At 47.2% G+C, this 14149-nt stretch overlaps 1 protein-coding gene across 1 annotated transcript; it reads right to left on the bottom strand.

Moving 5' to 3' along the window:
* Positions 1 to 2133: 2133 nt before the first annotated feature.
* On the bottom strand, positions 2134 to 7806 carry HOXC10 (homeobox C10). The gene is made up of 2 exons (XM_072654890.1): positions 6928 to 7806; positions 2134 to 3229 (listed from the first exon to the last, which is right to left on the bottom strand). Exons 1-2 carry the CDS (start codon positions 7676 to 7678, stop codon positions 2952 to 2954), a joined length of 1029 nt encoding a protein of 342 aa, XP_072510991.1. The 5' UTR covers positions 7679 to 7806; the 3' UTR covers positions 2134 to 2951.
* Between the last annotated feature and the right edge of the window lie 6343 nt (positions 7807 to 14149).

The raw sequence follows: 14149 nt of genomic DNA, 5'->3' as shown, positions 1-14149 counted from the left end.
AGAGAGAGAGAGAGTAACCATCCAAGAGAAACTCTACTCTTAATTTCCCTATCAGATTCTCCCCCTTTGGCTCCCCATCTAAACTGGACCGAGCACCAGTCTCCACATTTTCATAAAAATTCAGCAAGAGTTTCTTTGTCTAGTTAGATCATATGGGGGACTGGAGACAATGGCTGGGGGGAGGATTCATCTCCCTCCACAACTAGAATTAGGTAAGTCTGGGGAGGGGCTGGTATAAAAGAGGGGTTCCCCAAGACCTATACCTTCCGTCCTGGGCTTCTCCCCCCGTTTATGCCTCGCCCTCCTCAGCTTCCACCAGCTTGATCCCTGGTGGGGTGGTGGAATTGGGGTGAACCCCCAGGGAAGGTAGGGGGCGGGAGTGGGGGTGGGGGCCCTCGACGAAAACCGACTGATGTAACTCAGGCAGTTTCTTGTTGCCGAGTTCAAAACTCAATCCCAACAACATGAAACTACCTAAGCCACAGATCAGCTGAGCGAGTAGGGCGGGAGACTCGGCTCTCCGGAGGAGAAGAAGGGAAGGGGGAAAAAAGGAAGAAATTCGCCCCCCGTCCCCCCTTTCCACCCCCCATAACCTCCCTATCCTTATCCTTTTGTAGAGAAGAAAGACTAGCTTGTGGGTTGGCCAAGCATCCTGATATAAGAAAATCTCCCAGAGAAAATAGTAGGGAGAAGATACCTTCCTTTCTACCCTAGCGCCCTCCCCGTCGCCCCCCCCCCCCCCCCCCCCACTGCAGTGGAGAGATTGCTCTGTCTGTCCCTAGTCATCTATGAGGAGAGGTGGACAGTTGTCTTTCCTTCATCAACAGAGCTCACTTCCTGGAGTTGTCTTTCTGTCTAGCTGTCTGTCTGACTGTCTGAGCTTCTGTTTGTCTAATCTTCCATCTGTCTGTCTGCCTAACTGAATCCCTTCCCCCACCCACCCTTCTTTTTCTTCCCTTGGCTTCTTTCTCCCTCTATCTTTTCCTTCAGGGCACACACTCTGATTTGCCCTCCTTTGCTTTTCAACTGCAGGAGCGTGGACTGGAGACCAAAGCGTTCAGGGCCGCTCCAATCCGCTAGCCACTCGGTTTCGAAACCACAGCGGCCACGGGAGTGAGGATAGAGGGGAAGGGAAAACGTCAGGAAACACCAAGTCGACCAAAAGACACCCAAACACTAAATCTAAAACCCCACTGCCACACTCCCTACTCCTTCAGTCCATCCCCAACAGGCGCTCAGACCCAGCAACACCTAGTCAGAGAATATCAAGACAGTGGAAACCCCTCGTGCCCTCGAGAAACCCGAACAATCTGCTCCCCAAGCAGTGCAGTCCTTGCCTCCTAACCCCCATCCACCGCTGTTACGACGAAAGGAGAAAAGGTGGAAATCTGAGCTGCTCACCGTCTTTCCCCTTCGCTGGTAGAAGCGGATAGAAAAGTCCCCCGATGGCGCCCTTACACGGCTCAGTCGAGACACCTTAGACTCTTCCCTTCCCACCTTGCTCCTTCACCTGGGGAGCTCGATGAGTCCCCCACTCAGCTTCGAAAAGGAGAGAAAGAAATCTCTTCTCTTACCTTGGTGCCTTCTGCTAGTGGTGTCGAGGTGGAGGAAGAAGGGGGGGGGGGTTGAGTTCCTCTCCCCCCTCAGGCGCTTAAGTTTATTCCTCTCCTTAGGTGGGTGGGTGCGGGGGGGGGGGGGGTGCCTCTCCAGGTCCCCCCCTCTAGGAGCATTGGGGAACGGCTCCCAGCCCTAACACCCCAGGCAAGCAGATCCGTCTGCCTCTCAAGATTGCAGCTTCGTCTCTGCCTCTCTTTCCCTCCTCCAGTCACCTTTAAATGCATCTTTTACTGCGGCACCACATTATATTTGCAGATCATAAAATCCACCTCTCGCGCGTACCAAGACCGTCCTGACATTACTGTTTTATGACCTTGACTTATTGTGGTCACCTGGATAATATTTAAATCAGCGTTATGGCCTCTCACTTATATTAAACCCGCCAAGAGACGTTCTAGAAAGCCTTTAAAAGATGAGTCTAACACACAAAACACACATACACACTCACACACACACACACAAGCTCCCTGGGAGGAGGAAAATGGAGCTGAAAATCACTTTTAAAAAATATACCCATTTGAGGAGTAAGATTCTGGAAATTTATTAGGATTTTTTTTCTCCATTAAGGAAGCTACATGCAAAAGATACAACATACAGAATATCTTTAAATAACACGACGACCAGAGCTGGACTTGTTCAGTCTTGGGGGGAGGGGGGACAGTCATTCTGTCTATGCCCTTTCCTTTTCTTCAGAATTGTTCCTCTGGAGAGACTCTCTGAGATGTCATTTCTCAGGGTAGGGATGGAGGTGGGGGTGTCGGGCTGGGGGCTGGGGGGAGGTGGGGGACAAAAGCTGTACAAGTACAAGACACGGAGCAGATTTCTCAGCTTGACTTAGCGCTACACTCATGGGGTGGGGTAGGAATGGGGGAGGGGGGCGTCGGAAGCGCTGGGTGGCTACAGCAAACACACAACACTAGCCAAACTTTCCAAAACGTCTATTACCCTAAACATACAATGCAGAGGAAGGAACGATTCTTATCGTGCTGCTGGGGATACCTTACATTTTTTTGTGTGTGGGCTTTTCTCTCTCTTTCTTTGAACAATTTGGATGGATTTAACCTTAACTCTACATGGATTACAAGGATGCTGAGTGAGTGTATGCACACACATATATAGTCATAGGTATAGATATCTAGATCTTCTCTTGCTTATATTGAACATTCTTCGCTGCACCAACATGAAGTCTCTCCGAAGGAGAGTCTGAGATCATTTTTTTTTTCTTTTTGCATACACAGTGCATTTATACTGGGGGAAAAGACTCAGCCCGCACAAAGGGGGAGGAGGGGGCGGGGACAGAGAGGGGGGCGGGAGGGGGCGGGGAGCCTGCGCGCTCAGGTGAAATTAAAATTGGAGGTCAGTTCGCGAATTCGATTCTCTCGGTTCATTTTCTTGAGTTTCATTCTGCGATTTTGAAACCAGATTTTGACTTGTCTGTCTGTAAGGTTAATCGTCTTGCTAATCTCCAGGCGGCGCTCTCGGGTCAAATACATATTGAACAGAAACTCTTTCTCCAGTTCCAACGTCTGGTGTTTAGTATAGGGGCACCTCTTCTTCCTTCCGCTCTTTGCTGTCAGCCAATTTCCTGTCGTGTTTTCTGCCTTTATATCCTCTGTTAAAAATAACATTATTGATATAAGTATCCCACTAGGACTCAAAACATCGCAGCTCTCTATAGACTTACAAGGACTGCGGTGGGGAATAGGAACTAAGAGGGGAGAGGAGCTGTCCCCACCCCCACCCCCTCCCAGAGATAAGGTGTCCGTGGCTCTGACTTTAGGACTGAACAGTATCCTTAGGGCTTAGTCCTTTTTCAGGAAGGGGCAAGAGGGAAGGGGACATTTTCGAGTTTCCATTGGGTTCATTCGTTCTTATTTTTTAGGGCATTAAATCCAGGAAGAACTAGAAGAACCCAAGAGATCTAAATTCCTCTTAAGTATTCTCTTCTAAGACTGGTACCTACGGGTCACCCCTACCCGTCTAACCCTCCTTTGGCCCTATTTCACCTGGGAAAAATCACCAAGAAAAGTCGTGTTTGAGCTGAGGGAGTCCGTTTGCTCCAATCCAAGAGACAACTGCAAGGAATCGTTGGCCTCCAGTGGCCTTTTCAGACTCTAACAAGGGAACTTGCCCGAGTCCTTTCGGGTTGGTTACTTCCACACTTTCCTCCACTAATTGTCCCTTCCCCTCCTTTACCTTCCAACCCCCAGAAGCAGCGTCATACAGGACCCTGACTTTCTCCAACAATACTTTCTTAACTCCTCTCCAGTTCCCTCCACAAAGGTATGTTGGAGGAAAAGGGGAGGGGGAGGCGTGGAGACTGTTAAGTCCCACATATTAACACAGAGGCATCCAAGAGACACCTACTTAGGAAACCTCCTTGACTGAGAGGAGCTAAGGAGGAGTAAGAGGAAGATTTGACCAAGATATCAACTCAATCTTATGGTCCCAGAAACTGTATATGTATACGTGTGCATACACACACATACACACAATACACATATAAAAGTGTGTGTATATACACATATGTGTATATGTATAATATGCATATGTGTATATATTTCTGCAATACAAATATTTATGTACATAAATATTTTACATATATAAACAAAATGCTGTGTAGATAACACATACGCTAAGTGATATATACATGTATATATTGTGTACTTTGATTAGATTAAATGTATATGTATGTGTAATAAATTTCAAAATACACAGTGATATTGTGTATTTAGATTAGATTATAATGCATACACATATACATGTGGGGCTCTATGGCAGGACTCTGTATCTTATATGAGCTTTATCTGATTCAGTGAAGAAGACCTACAGCCTAGAGAACCCCATACCTTAGCCATATGCATCTCACAAAATAGATCACAAATACATTACATCTGAATTTCCTGAGTTTCCTCACCAACCAAACCCCCAAACCCTCTCCTGTATGTATGTGTGCACATATAAAATATACAGGTATATGAATATATGCTTTCATATGTATATATGAGTATGTACGCACAAGCGCACAGATCCCTTTCCTTTATACATTGCTTAATAAAAAAGGAGAGAAGGCTTTGGAGATTTGGTTGTGGAAAAAACTTAGCTATTTAGTTTGGCTATTGGCAAATTAAGAAATAGTTTTCTGGAAAACATACATATTGCTAAGCTATTGACTTCGCTAAGTTACATGTCCTGGGCCCCTCCTTGCACCAAGTAAAGCTCATATCAGCTCTGCCATTGTTTGAAGAAATTGAGGAGAATGACTAGGCATAAGAAAAATGCAAACTTGAGTATTCAGGGGAGAGAGCCGAATACCCCAAATTGTCTACCGCTTGTTCTTTGCCACCTCGACCTGTTTTATGAAAAAGAAGGCCACCGGACCCAACCAATATCCTGGACATTTTAATTTCGGTATTGTAGGGGTTGGGCTTTTGGGGGGGGGGTAATGACTGAAACAAGAAAATTGCCTTCTCTACCCTCTACCACAGCCCAGGTGGAGGAAGCTGGAGTAGAGGAAATGTATACATATGAAAAAAATACTGGTTGAGTGAGATATACCCACACAATAATGGGCTAAAAAGGAGAGGGGCGCATTTGGGGTAGTTGAAGAAGGAGGAGAGGAAAGGGGTATTGGTTTTTGTTTTTGTTTTGTTTTGTTTTTTGGTTAACCTTGACTTTGTGTTGTGTAAGGTTGCTTTGCAGCTCCCAACAAAGTACATCTTCCTGCATGTCCGGGTGCATGTGTGTATCGTAATATGCACGCAAATATTACAGACTCCCCAAACCTATATATGAGCGTGAATAACGCAAACACGCACGTATCCTTCTCAGTCTCTCTCCCTTTGGGGTTAAGGGATGGAGCCCTAGAGGGCTGGATTTTGTAAAGGCCAATTCACCAAGGTGATTTTAGGATGCCTTTGCATAGCAGGACGGGAAGGTTGAAAGTCTCTTACCACAACCCACCAAAAACCTTATATGTGAGTGTGTGTGTGTGTGTGTGTGTGTGTGTGTGTAACACACACGAGTTTCAAGATATACATGTATATGTTTCATTCATATACAAAGAAACATAACCACGATGGCTCCTGGGCACTCAATATTTCATCATCCTTTATACCCAAATGAGTACCCCTTATATACAGCCTCGAGCTCACCAGCGGCGTGGGGAGCGGGTTTATCCCTCCCTGTTGTACTATTCTGATGCATTTCTCTCCAACTTTACTGAGAAATTCATTTCCCCCACTCATCTAGCCCCCCTCCCCCTTCATTCCAGCTCCATTTCCTCCGAATCCTTTCTAGGGAGCCAGAGAATCATCCTGATCATAGAGATCCAGATTCCTTCAACACAACTGAATCTTGAACCCTGCGCTTCAGCGGAAGGAAGCTTCTGTCCCTCCAACCAAAATCACATTCATACCCAGTCAAAGCCACATTCATCCCGGACTGAGAAGAAACCGCTCTCGACAAGCCACACGCCCACATAGCTCTCAAGCCCTCACTTGCAATTTACCCTAGAAGCCAAAATTCAAATAATAATAAAAAAAAAAAAAGAATAAGAAAGAGAGAGAAAATCTCAAACTCCAAACCGAAAGATGACCAAGCTCAATTCTCAGTCCCAAATCCCAGCAGTCTCTGGACCAGAGCATCGAGGAAAGAAGGTCTGAGAGCACCTTCAGCTCCTAATAGCCTCTCTCTCTCTGCAACCTCGCAGCCCAGAAAGCCAGAACAAAAACCAGTCAGAAATATACACAAAATATTCTAACGAAAACAACCACGGAAACAACTTTCAACCGGGAGGACGCAATCAATTGAATTTTCGTTTCTTTCCCTAAGCGCTCGGCTGGGCCGCTCTCTGCCTGCAGATCGCCATTTTAAGCTATTTTCAAGCCTCTGACTTCAGGCAAAAAAAAAAAAAAAGTAAAAATAATAAGCCTCCAAATCGGCAGCTCCTAAGAGGCGGAAACGCAGACACTGGGAAGCTAACAGAAAGCCCCCAATAGAAAGGAGCACCCCACCCCCAACCATTCTGCGGGCAGACGCCCAACCCTGCGCCTTCCAAGCCTAGTTCGTTCCGGTTCCGCAATGTTCTCTCCGATATTAATAATAAGAAGCCACATCATCCATTCCAGTGTTATTAATATTGGTGTTGTTATTATTAATTTCGGAGAGGGGGCAGGAATCCTCTTCCTGCCCCAGAGTTTCTGATCCACTACTCATTTCTCTCCCCCGCCCCCCCTCCCCGCCAAGGTTAAGAAGACCAAGTTCCCACCGGTCCCAGCCGGGACCCCTTTCCCTCTAGCCCGAGCTTACCTTTCGCTTCGTTATCCGAATTATCGGTACTGGTGTCTGTAGTCTTACTCAGCTCCTTCTCGCTTTCCGAAGGGCTGGTTTTGGGTCCTACCAGGCTCTTCTCCGTTTTGATTTCGTTGGGGCTTGGGGTCTGGCTGTCCGACTTGGGAGTCTCCGGGAAACTCACTTTCCCCCCAAGCGGAGGCGATTCCAGATGTTCACTCCGGGGATGGAGGCTAGCCCGGGGTTCGAAACTCGCCTCGAACTCGGTCGCCCCGGAACAGTGGGGCGGTTTCTCCAGGGTGGGGTAGCTCTGGCTGGCTCTATAGTAGCTGGGGACGGGGACTTCATGCTCCCCGAGGCAGGACTCGGACAAGGGGTTAGGGTAGAGGGCTGTCTCAGGACCACTTTTTGCCCTTTTCTCGGCGCTATACATGCAACACACATTCTCCTCCTTGACACTAGTTGGGTAGGAGCAGGACGACAGCTGTCTGCCAACAGGTTGTTCTATACGGTACGCGGTTTTGGGATCGCACCACGAGTCCAGCTGCGAAAGGTAAGACGGGTAGGTGTTGAGAGAGAGACTGGGGCTGCCGCCCTCGTCTCTCTTGGAGAGAGAGGGCACGATCCCACAGTTCCTCATCACCCCACAGTTGAAGTCACTCCCGGATTGCATGTACATCCCTGGGTTGGACGTATAGGTCTCCGCTCTGCAAGACGCAGCCAGGGGCTCCAAATACGAGTTAGGAGTTACATGGCGAGGGCATGTCATTTTCAGAGAGAGGGGTTTTTAAGGAGCAATACTACAGCCGAGGAGCTGACATCTTTTTTTTTCCCCATCCGGGGGTGGGGGGTGGAGGGGGAGTGAAGGGAGCGACGAGGGAGGGAGGGGGGGAGGGCCTCGGAGAAAATATCAGCTCCATAATTATCCAAGCACCCGGTCCTCACCATGTGACCGCTAGACCAATGGGATTTGAAAATGGCCTTGACGATTCAGACGGCCGTGACGTCAGAGGGGTCAAGTTGTAGGCAGAGAGAGAGCGCATCGTGGAGTAACAGCGCCACCTAGCAGTCGACGCTGGGTAAGGCCGTCAGAGACCTTCACGTTGAACAAAGGAAGAGACCTGAGAACTGGTGGACCAACGGGCGGGGGCGGCGATGAGGGAGGGGAGAAGGTGAAGGAGATAGAGTTGAAGGGGTTATGGGGTTGAGGGGAGAGTGGGGTTTATTTACTAATAGCTAAAGTGTATTTGCTGGGAAGGGGGGGAGTGAGTGAGGCAGGAAGACAACTGGAAATAAAAACAAAGTCAAATTCAAATTAAAAGGTCAAGATATGCTTCAGGTACTTATTTCTTTCCACTTCTTCCTTTTCTCTCCTTCCTCAACCCCATTCTTTCTCTCAATATATGTGTGTATGGGGGTTGGTGAGCTTTTAGGAGCTTTAAGTCATGGGGGACCCTAAGGAAGGGGGAAATCCAAGAGGGACTTCAAATTGAACTAAACTTTTCTCCTTCCTTCCTCTTCTTTCCTAGATCTCTTCGGGTGGTAATTTGAGACTGAGACGGGCTAGAGCAATGTTTCTCAAGGAGAACAGTTAAGGGTCAGGTTTTTGCTGGAGTTTGTTGGCAGAAAAGAAATCCACTTTTTTGGGGGGGGGGGGAGAGTCACGGTAACTTGGTGGATCCTGCCGAAGGAGTTTCTGATAGGATATCATGCACTCCCAGAACAAGAAAATATTCTCTCCCTCTCCCCACCATTCCTGTTTTAACCCCCTTCCCCCATTATTATTGCCTTCTTTTCCACTTCTCTATCCTAGCCCGACGGGTTTGTAAATGCCATTGTCTAGGAGGCTCGCCTTATATCCGGTTTCGTCTCCACTTGAAAAAGAGCAAGGAAACCCTCTCTATGTGATTCATGAACTTGCTCTCCTTACTCCTTCCCCAAATGGGGAGACATGTACCTGGAAAGAGAAAGAATGGGAAAAAATCAGGAAAATAGTTTCGTTTGTGAGGAACCAGCGGCCGAAGGCAGAAACCCAGGAGACAAGTCGAAGAAACAGAATCTAGCCCAGGATAGCCTAATGTACGAATTGAAACGAGGGACGAGGGAGACTTTTAAGGCAGTAGGTGTAGGGGAGAGTGGGTCTTGTATAATAGAGAGAAACAGAAGCGATAGAAGTTGGAAGTAATTATTTTCCCATATCCCGCTCGCCTTTCTCCCAAAGCGAACTACATTCTCGCCCTGTTTCTTTCCCCTTCCTCCTCTTAGAAACGGGACCAAAGAATAACTGGTCATTCCGGTAGCCCCACATTTTTTCCCTGGCTGTCTGATCCTTTTCCTGGGTTCCCGCTTCTCCAACGGTTCACTGCTGTCCCGAACCCGCTAGGTTGGGGCAAAAGAAAGAAATAGAGCTGACCACCATTTGCTGGGGTTTGAAGAAGCAAGCCGGGGTGCCTCCAAGGGAAGGCAGCCCGGCCTTGACCAGCAACAGTAGTTCCAAATCCTGGGGCCAACTAAGAAAACATGAGAGGTGGAGGGGATTTCGAGAATAAATTGGATTTTCCGTCCTCCAGGTCAGAAAGAAACAAGATTTGGAGCTCTCTGAGGTAGAAGACTCCCACCCAGAGAACAAGAAGTAGGGTGACCCAGGTCCCCTGCCCCCAATTTCCAGAGGTGGAATTGGTTTGAAAATGGTTTGGGCCGAGAGTCTGCAGGCGTCTCTGTACTTGCTTGGCAGGGGAAATAGCTCTGTGGCCAGCCGAGCCATGTCGCGCCGTTTTCTTGGACAAGGTTAAAGGCTTCAGGCAGCAGAAGAGGCTCAATCGGCTTCAAGCAAAGAACCATTTGTCCCCCCACCCCAAGCCTTCTTCATCCCCTCCCCCCTTCCAAAGCGACCCGACGCTTTACGGCCAGTCTGTTTGTATTATCTGCATAGTCCTTTCCCACCAGTTTGATCGAAACCGTTCGCTTTTACGAGGACCCAACGAAAATTCCCCCGTCATATTTATCAGCCGAGGATAAAAATTTAGTATGGGAACTGATATTTCCTCATTTATAGGGCGATGAAATTAAAGACCAAAGCAATTGAGAATTATATGGCTTTGGGGGGCTCTCCCTCCCCCTCTTTGGCTGAGCTTTTATTTTCCTTCCTTCCGGGCCCTCTCCCCTGTCTTTATCATCCACGGCCCCCAAACTCGCCTAGGAATTTGTGCCTCACCCCCTCCATCCCAATTCCCCAGCCCCACTATTTTTGCGGGCTTGTCTGTGGCTTGACGGTTCTCATCGGCTCCCTGGGCCTCGGAACTGGGGGGAAACTGAGCCCTCTCCGCTACTGCATCCGTGGAGCCCTTGGACTATGTGGCTGTGCTGAGTCTGCGGCCCCTTGGACCTTGGAAAAGGGGCTGGGGGGGGGGGGCGAAGGACTGGAGAGAAAATCCAGATTCCCCCTCAAAGCCAAACAAAACCTCCATCCAGACCCAACCTAGGATTTAAACAGAGAAAGCAGAGGGAGTAAAGTTCCCGCCCTGCAATTCTCTCCCCTCCACCCTGCCCCCCCATAAAATATCTACCCCCACCCTTACCCTCATTTCAGAGCTTGTGAAGGGGGGATGTATACTAATAAGAATCTTCAGGGTTATTAATAATAATAATACCCCATCCAAGGAGGTGGAGACTGCCTTTGCCTCCCACCTCCTCACCAGAACAAATAGTGTTTAAAGTTGAAATAATTAGAAGTATGATAAACACGGTCCATTAATGAAAAAAGAAATCAAATTCATCAGCTTAAGTGGGACCCCCGGTGGGACAAATGTTCGCCTCTAATTACGCAGGATAAAAGCGAACGCGGCTCTATTAAAGCAGGAGACAGTGAACAAGGAGGACTTTAATAACTTATTGAGGGGGGGTTAGAGAGTTTGGGAAGGGAAAGTGAATGAAGACCACGGACCCCAGAGTGCCCTGGGAATAGGAAAAGAGACAACTTTAACTGGGGGGGGGGGGGGGTGAGGGAGTGCGGCTAGAGGCATTCTCTTTTTAGGGTTCGAAATTTGGAGAAAATTCAAGATCTTCCCTGGGCCTCCGCCCTCTTTTCCCTGACTCTCCCTTTCTCTAGGCCATGAGCAAAGACAGAATCCATCCTATTGTCCCGATCCTGGCGTTCAAAGACACCCAGAAAGCGGCGGCAGCGTTTCCCCTGCCTGAGGGCTCTCGACCTAGGCCCTAGGCCCCAGACTTCAGGGAATGGGAGCTCCCAATCACACACTCCAAATACTTTTGCTCCCTTCTCCTGGCTCCTGCCCGCCAGCTCAATCAGTAGAAGAGGAAAGAGGGCAAATTCCTTTCCAGAATTTCAAAAGTTTAGTTTGAATAAAAATGGGGGGGAGGAGGAATTTTACTTTGGTACAGATCCCATCAATGCCCTCCACTTCCTTTCTTTTCAGAAATTTGTTCAATTTTTTTCTTTTAGTTGCCATCTCATTTCCTTTCCCTACCAGTATAGTAAAATCAGAGATCCCCCTTCATTTGATGCGGGTAAGGATTTGGGGGATGTTTCAGCCATCTAGGAGATCCATATGTCTAGGCATAGGCCCAGTCCCTTCTTTGCACACATCGTTTCCAATTTCCTAGTTTATTCCGCTGCTTCTCTTTCCTCCCTAATTCTAGGGCCAAGAAGAGACATCTTCCTTGGGGTGGCCCAAGGCCATTCAGTTAAAACTCTCTCAGAGTTGCCTGCTGGGGACCCCACTCTCCAGCTAGGAGGATCCTTATCAATGCTACATTTACTAAAACCGGAATCCGCTGTACTAGAGATGATTCTGCTCCATAGTGAGGATTATGGTTCTCTGTCTAAGCTTAACTCTGACTGTGGATAGAAAGAACCAGGCATCAGAGACTGGGCCAGAACAGGCTAAGAGGCCTTAATTTTAAAGCAGAAGATGAGAAGGCAGGAAAAAATGACAGGAGACCTCGAAAAGAGACTGAAAGGACACCCTTACTTACTCTCCTAAAAAATAAGGGGACTTTTCTCAGAGACAGGGATTCTTTTTTAAATTCCAGAGATGGTTAAAAAATCTAATGATTCCGTCCCCAAACCTGGTCTTTTTTTGCACGTTTGCTTATTTCTACGTATGTGTTGTAATCGCTTCCAGCGAAAGGAAGATCGAAGGGCACAGAAGGCATCCAGGCTTTTCAATTACAGGAATTTTGAGATTTTTAGATTTCCCCAAACTTGTGACCAAAGAAAAATCCATTTTTCTTCCCCCTGAAAGAAAAGGTTTTGTTCACTTTGCTTAGTCCTGGGTATGGCTGCCCGTCATAAAAATTTTTTGTGAAATCTAAAGAAAGCTGACTGACCCGAGGAAGATTGAAAAGAAAAAATAAGTAGATATCTTTGGAGGCCTCAAACATGAAAATATACACAAATTTAGGTTTTGAAATCTCTTTGGTTATGAAGAAATGCAATCATGTGTGTCTTTAGCTGCCGTGTTTTGATACGTGTAAAATAAGCAGCAGCCTTTACTACATATTTGAATGTGTATTTACATATATATATGTATGTATTATATTTCCTACACGTATATAGGTATCTGGATATTTACAATGTACATGTTTGTATCTAATAAACACAGATATGGATGCAACATGCACAGAGCAGAAACCTTCAGGAGAATGTAGCGATCAAAAAGATCACCACACACCGATCTGATATTCTTTCCGATGTATACAGATAAACATTTTCCGTTTCTCACTATATATACAAGAGCAACACCACCACCCCCAGTCTGAGCACTAATCCTGCCAATTATTTTCTTACCTCACTCAACATTTACTCGATTCCCTCCTCCCTCCCCCCCAAAATGACCCAGACAACAAAAGCGTCGAAGAAAAACAGCAGAAAGCAAGCAATTCTGGGGGGTTTTTTTGAGGGCCACAAGTGACCCCAGCCCTTTGGTTTTATGGTTTATTTCCCAAATGCCCCTGTCTCCCAATCCCTGAATTTGTCTCTCCAACCATCCCCGGCTCCTTGGGAGGGCATGAGTTGAGGTTAAGTGGGACAGGCGGGCTGGGATTCTGAAGGCAGAAAAGGCAGAAAGTCTGTGTTTTCTTTAACCTTATTAAATTCCTCTTTCAGGGATGGATCCCAAAGTTTCTTAGTCCACTGTTGCTCCAGCCCAGACCAAGGCACCTTTAGAAAATTGATTTTTGACCCTTTCCTTCCCATTTTCTTTTTTCTGTTTTTCCTTTATTCTTTCTCTTTCTCATTTCTTTCTGCTTTCTTCTTCCTTATTTCCCTCTTTCCTTGTTCTTCCTTTTTGTCATCCTTTAAAATTTTCCTTGACAAAATTAATACTGCAGCAGTTCTCATCTCTCCTGTCTGTCTGCCTTTCTCTAAGAGAAAAGCTGTAGGATTTTTAAATGAAAACTCTGAGGCTCCCCACCGAACACCCCAATCCTAGTAGATTTGCTGTTGACCTTCTCAGGTTGCTCCCAGAGGGCGGCGCCAAGGAAGACGAGAGCTCTTCCTGGATAAAAGGTGAAGGATAGGGGTGCCATCATCCAGGCCCCAGAAAAGGCCATTTGAAGTAAGGAATATAGAAAACAAGAAAGTTTCTTCATCCTTAGGAGGGCTTATGGATCACCGGCTCTATGTCCATACAACCTCCAAAAAGGTTGATAACTGATTCTAATACTCTCTATCAGCTCCACATGACTTTCTCCCCTAATAGGACACACCATACTTCGTTTTCTCAACCTTGATTGGCACCATAGGACAGATATTAATTTGGGGGCACTTTGCCCAAAGTCTGTAGGACTGGGAAGTGGAGAAGAAAGATTTAGCTGGTTGGGAAAAGTAGGTGGCTTTCTCACTATCCCTTCTCCATTCTTCCCCTTGTCCTGGTATCCCGAAAATTAGTGGCAAACTGGATCAGATAATTCGCCCAAAGACCTATGGGCAGTGAGAGAGCTTCTAGTTTTGCGGCTTCAAGTCCACTTTCCAACGCTCAGAGCCTTTGTTCTCAGTTCTCCGCCGGGTCCCGAGGTCGACAACTCTCCGGAAGCGACTGCTGAGGACCCTGGGTTTCTTGACTTCTCAGTCTCTCTGTTTCTCGCCTCAAAGCCTCTTCAAAGCCATTGTTGGCCCAGACTGGGGCTCTTGGCTGCTAAGATTTCTGAACGTCGACCCTACCCAAATCGCTTCCTGGATGGGAGTCAAGGTTATGTTTCTGTACTTCAGGGTGTGTGT

The sequence above is a fragment of the Notamacropus eugenii genome, chromosome 3, assembly GCF_028372415.1.
Source record: "Notamacropus eugenii isolate mMacEug1 chromosome 3, mMacEug1.pri_v2, whole genome shotgun sequence".
Taxonomy (NCBI): Eukaryota; Metazoa; Chordata; class Mammalia; order Diprotodontia; family Macropodidae; genus Notamacropus; species Notamacropus eugenii.
This window is presented reverse-complemented; position numbering and strand designations above follow the sequence as displayed.

What these genes read in the sequence shown, in the direction of transcription:
- HOXC10 (XM_072654890.1), bottom strand. Translation starts at nt 7,678, where the DNA reads ATGACATGCCCTCGCCATGTAACTCCTAACTCGTATTTGGAGCCCCTG. An exon ending in TTCGGATAACGAAGCGAAAG is followed by an intron (nt 3,230 to 6,927) that starts GTAAGCTCGGGC and finishes TATTTTTAACAG; the next exon opens with AGGATATAAAGGCAGAAAAC.